The following is a 6,021-nucleotide window of genomic DNA, read 5'->3' on the forward strand; positions in this document are numbered from 1 at the left end:
TTTTACATGATCAGTTCTTTTGTCATTTGTATTTCTTCTGTGACTTGCTTGTTAAAAGTTCTTTTCCCAGGTAGGGGAAATACATCATCCTATCAATTGCTTTCCTTGGCAGCATAAAGACTTGAGTTCAATCCCTAGAAAACATTAAAATTTATGCCAGGTGTGGTGACACAGGCCTGTAGTCCCAGCACTGTGGAGGGAAAAACCAAAGTATCCCAGGGATATACTAGCTGGAACTGGCCAAGTAGATAAGGCTGACTGGCAAGTGAGTCCCAGGAAGCTGACTAGTTCTGTATCCTCAATGCTGGGCTTACAAGTGTGTGCCACCATGCCTGAACTATTTATGTGCACTCTGCAGATGTAACTCAGACCCTTGTACTTACAAAGCAGGAACTCTATGGACTGGGCTCATTTTTCCATCTTTTCTAATGAAGAGCTCTTTTATTCTTGATTTTTCAAAGTCCTTTAATATAATAACTGGATTTTCTATATAGTATTTAATCAGTCATTCACTCTTAAGCTGCTATGTGATACAACATAGCAATCTTAATTTAAGGGTTTTGCTTTTCCATATCCTAAGAAGATCCTTACACCTTCAAATATTACAAAAATATTTATTTTTCATCATTTCTAGGGTGTTTTATTCTGTTTTGTTTTATATCCATCTAAGTTTTGGAGAAGAGTAGATCTTAAGAAAGTTTTGTTTCTAATCAGATATCTGTTTTTAATATATCATTTCCCTATTGATTTAATAATTCCTTATCAGTTTTCTTTTATCATTTATTCCCAAACTATTTCTTTTTCTCCAATAATTTATTTTTGATCACTTTACATCTCATTCTCACCCTTACAAATTCTTCCCCTCATTGGCCCCTTCCTTTCTTTCTTCTTAGAGAAAGAAAAGCCTCCCTTGGATACCATCCCATCCTGGAACATCTAGTCCTAGCAGGACTAGGCACATCCTTTCTCACTGAGGTCCAACTAGGCAGTAAAGGTTCAAGGAGGGGAACTGAATGCCTGGAAACAGAGACTGAGGCAGCTCAGGCTCCACTTGTTATGGGTCCCATATGAAGACCAAGCTTCACATTTGTAACAAATGTGTAGGGGTGCCTAGGTCCAGCCCATGTGCAATGTTCTTTGGTTGGGGTCCAGCCCCAATGCTTCCAGGTTAGTTGACTCAGTGGGTCTTCTTAAGGTATCCTTGCCCCATCTGGCTTGCTCAATTCTATTCCCCTCTCTTCTAATAGACTCCCCATGCCCCACCTTTTGTTTGGATGTGCGTCCCTGCATCTGCCTCCATCTGATGCTGGATGTAGCCTCTAAGGAGACAGTTATGCTAGGTTCCTGTCTTTATGCATAGCAGAATGTCATTAGTGGTATGAGGGGTTGTCTCTCTCATGTGTGATTAGTCTTAAGTTGGGGCAGTCATTAGTTAGCCAATCCCTCAATCTCTGCCCCATCTTTATCCCTGTACATCTTATAGGCAAGAACAATTTTAGTTTATAGTTTTGTGGATAAATTGATGTCTTCCTCTCTCCTCTGGAACTGGCCACATCAGTCTCTCTATCCCTCTGTAGTAGGAATCGCAGCTAGGCTTACCCCCATAAACTCCCTGTATTCTACCCCCAGTCCCAGGCTTCTAGGTACTCCAAGAGATACCCACCACATATTTCCATTCTCAATCTCAACCATTCCCATTACTACTGATCACCATTCTTTCCCTTCCTTGCCCCCTCTCCTACCCAGTTACCTCCCTCTACCCACCTCTGAGGACTATCTTGTTTCCCCTTTAAGGAAGACTCTCCCTTGAAACCTCATTATTTTCTTTGGGTCTGTGGATTATAACATGGTTATCCTGTACTTTATTGGTTAATGTCTACTTACAAGTTAGTACATACCATACATGTCATTTTGGGCCTCAGTTAGCTCACTTCATCCACTTGCCTTCAGATTTTCTGATGTACTTGTTTTTCATAGCTCAGTAGTATTCCACTGTATAAATGAACCACACTTTCTTATGTTTAGGGACATCTGGGTTCTTTCCAGTTTCTGGCAATTATGAATAAAATTACATAATATATATAATTATATAAAATATAAAAATAAAATTATGTATAAAATAAAAATAAAAACATAGTTGAGCAAGTGTCCCTGTGGTATATTGGGACATCTTTTGTGTATATGCCCAGGAATAGTAAAGCTGAGTCTTGAGGTAAAACTATCCTCAGTTTTCTGAGACACTGCCAAATTTATTTCCAGAATAGTTGTACCCCTTCTAGCAATGAAATGGTGTTCCCTTTGCTCCACATCCTCACCAGCATGTTCTGTCACTTGACTTTTGATCTTAGCTATTATGATGGATGTAAGATTGAATCCCAGAGTCATTTGATCTGAATTTTCCTTATGACTAAGGATGCGGAACATTTCTTTAATTGCTTTTTGGCCGTTAGAGATACCTCTGTTGAGAATTCTATTTAGCTCTGTTTCCCAATTTTAATTGGGTTATTTGGTTTGCTGGTGTCTAACTGATTGAGTTCTTTATCTATTTTGGATATTGGTCTTTGGTTGGATGTAGGGTTGGTGAAAATCTTTTTCCAATCTATTGGCTGCCATTTTTTTCCTGTTGCCCCTATACTTTCCCTTACAGAAGTCTTTCAGTTTCATTTGTTTCCATTTGTCAGTTGTTGATCTCAGAGCCTGAGTTATTAATTTTCTGTTCAGGAAAACATAAAATTAGTGTATATTAATATCTTTAGTTATAAATAATATATAATTAATTATAAAATATAAATAATATAATTAATAATTATAAATCAATAATATACTAATATATATTAATATCTCCTGTACCAATGTGTTCAAGGATGTTCCACACTTTTATTCTGTTATATTTAGTGTATCTGTTTTTATGTGGATGTCTTTAATTCACTTGGATTAGAGTTTTGTTCAGGGTTATAAATATGGATCTATTTCCATTCTTCTACACGCAGACATCTAGTTAGACCAGCACCATTTGTTGAAGATGCTCTCTTTTCCCCCCATTGTGTGGTTGGGCTTCTTTATTAAAAACCGAAGCATCCATAGGTGTGTAGGATTATTCCAGGGTTCTCAATTTGATTCCATTGAACATCATTCTGTTTCTGTACCAATACTGTACAGTTTTTATTACTATTGCTCTGTAGTACAATTTGAGATCATCGATGGTGATAACTACTGATGTTCTTTTATAGTACAGGATTGTTTTGACCATCCTGAGGTTTTTATTTTTCCATATAAAGTTGAGAATTGCTTTTTCAATGTCTGTAAAAAAATTGTGTTAAAATTTGATGGGAATTTTATTAAATCAGAATATTGCTTTTGGTAAGATGACTATGTTCACTATATCAGTTTTATCAATCCATGAGCATTATCCCTGAACTATTCTTGAGTTTGATTGTGAATATCTATTAATTTCACTGAGATTGTTACTTGAACTACTATGATGCAAATAAATTTCTTTAATAATGCCTTAATATTTGACGTACTAATTCTGCACACCTTGCACACCACAATTTCTTCTTCATAGTTTGTGTATACTCTTTGGAATACCATTTTAATACTTAGTTTATATTGTCTTTGATATGTGCTGAATGTCACTTTTATCAAGCATCTCCCTTCAATGTTCTGTTTCAATACTGTCATAATCATTTTATTATTTAACAGACACCTTTACACATATGTCACAAGTGCAATTCATATTTTCCTCATTATTTCTGAGCAATTGTGCCATGCATCATAACAATTCAAGTTGGTTTTTCTTTTGTCATATATGAATTTTAACCCTCATTTCAAAACTAGCCAGAGAGACTTTAATTTTTTTCTTAATGTCTATGAATAATTTAGTCTGCATTTATGTCTGTGCACCATGTGCACCATGTGTGTGCCTAATGCTTTCAGAGACCAAGAGAGGGCATCGTCTTCTCTCAAACAAAAGTTAAGGGCTTTTGTAAGTTGTCATGCAGGTGCTGAGAGTGGAATCTAGGTATTCTGGAAGAGCAGAGAGTTCTAATAATATTTGAGCCATATTGCCAGCACTCCCAGGAGGATTTAAACTATATTGCATTTTTATCTATTTAAAATATAGCAGTGGACTTAATTAAAAAACATCAGTGGTTATATGAAGTATTTGGAGGATTGGGGATGAGGCTATTGTACACTGTGAGCAATTAGATTAAAATAATCATATATATTAATCAGAACCTGTTAGACAGAAAAATATAAAATCCTAGAACTTCCCAATTACGCATCAGTTTTAACACAAGTCCCTTCAATACAATTGAAGGTCATGAACTCAATCATACTGTGTTCTTATTGTTTCTAACAATTAGGTAAATTCAAAAACATCTCAATGGGAAGAAAAAATCAGACCTTTGTAGATGAGTTTTTGTTGCTGGGTCTTTCACAAGATGCACAGACTCAGATCCTCCTGTTTGTTCTTTTCTTCATCGTTTACATTCTGACTGTACTTGGAAACCTGCTCATCATTATCCTCATCCTCATGGATTCTCGACTTCACACCCCCATGTACTTTTTTCTTAAAAATCTCTCTTTTGCTGATCTCTGTTTCTCAAATAGCATTGTTCCTCAAGTGCTGTCCCATTTCCTGGTAAAAAGGAAAACTATTTCCTTTTGGGGCTGTGTGACACAGATAATTGTCTCCCATCATATTGGGTGTACAGAGTGTGCACTTCTAGCAGTGATGTCCTATGACCGGTATGTGGCTGTGTGCAATCCACTGCACTACTCCACCATCATGACTCAACAACTATGCCTACAGTTGGCCCTAGGGTCCTGGGTCAGTGGGCTCCTAGTATCTTTGGTAGATACTGCTGTTGCTTTCCATCTTCCATATCAAGGGCAGAACATAGTCAGCCATTACTTTTGTGAAATTCCTGCCCTCCTGAAGTTGGCTTCAGCAGATACTTACAGCACAGAGATGGTCATCTTTGCAATGGGTGTGGTAATCCTCCTAGCACCTGTCTCCCTCATCATCATCTCCTACTGGAACATCATCTCCACTGTGATTCAGATGCATTCTGGAGAGGGGAGACTCAAGGTGTTTTCAACCTGTGGATCTCACCTTGTCGTTGTTGTCCTCTTCTATGGATCTGGGATATTTAACTATATGCAGCCAAACACCAAATCCACAAAGAAACAGGATAAGATAATGTCTGTATTCTATACAGTTATGACTCCAATGCTAAATCCCATAATTTATAGTCTTCGGAACAAGGATGTCAAAAGTGCCTTCAGGAGACTAGCTACAAGAGTGGCCTTCTTTCAGAAGCACTGACCTGTGTGTCTGTGTTTCATCACCATGGTAATATGTTTGAAAATGGAGCAGGATTTTGCAAGGCAATTAGGAAGTGAGTCATTTCAGGAAGAATTGTGTAACAGAAGATCACATTGAGCAAATGGTGACCACTCTAATCCAGAGCACAAACATAAGTGACAAAGGTATAAAACTGGGTTGTCTTTGATAATGAGAAGTGAAATGAACTATTTTAATGAGTGTATAGTTAATTAATCTACCTTGGAACCCATTTAGGGCTTAGCATATCCAAATATGCTGGCACATGCCTCAAATCCCAGTGTGCTGACTAGTTTTATATCAATGGCAACTTGGCATCATTCTTATCATCTGAGGGGAGGGAAACTCAGTTGAGAAATTGCCTCTGTAGGGACTGGCTGTAGATAAACCTGTAGAGAATTCTCTTAATAAGGAATATAGAATGACCCATTCCATTGTGTGGCTATTCCCTTTATCAGTGGTTTTAGAATCTATAAATTAGCAGGCTGAGCAAGCCATAAAGAGCAAGTCCATAAACAACACCCCATCCATAGCTTCTGCCTCAGCTCTTGCCCATTTCGAGTTCTATAAAAGTGTAACATTAGTTCTTTGCTAATTTATAGGCATGAATGAAGCATTACTTTGGGGAGTCTGGGTGGTCCCCAAACAATCACAGTCCTAATATGTCTGAC

At 37.5% G+C, this 6,021-nt stretch overlaps 1 protein-coding gene across 1 annotated transcript; it reads left to right on the forward strand.

The window, feature by feature from the left end:
- The first annotated feature begins 4,387 nt into the window (after positions 1-4,387).
- Positions 4,388-5,332, forward strand: LOC127681974 (olfactory receptor 2D3-like). The gene has a single exon (XM_052178466.1). It carries the CDS (start codon positions 4,388-4,390, stop codon positions 5,330-5,332), a length of 945 nt encoding a protein of 314 aa, XP_052034426.1.
- Positions 5,333-6,021: the final 689 nt, after the last annotated feature.

The sequence above is a fragment of the Apodemus sylvaticus genome, chromosome 1 (assembly GCF_947179515.1).
Source record: "Apodemus sylvaticus chromosome 1, mApoSyl1.1, whole genome shotgun sequence".
Classification (NCBI taxonomy): domain Eukaryota; kingdom Metazoa; phylum Chordata; class Mammalia; order Rodentia; family Muridae; genus Apodemus; species Apodemus sylvaticus.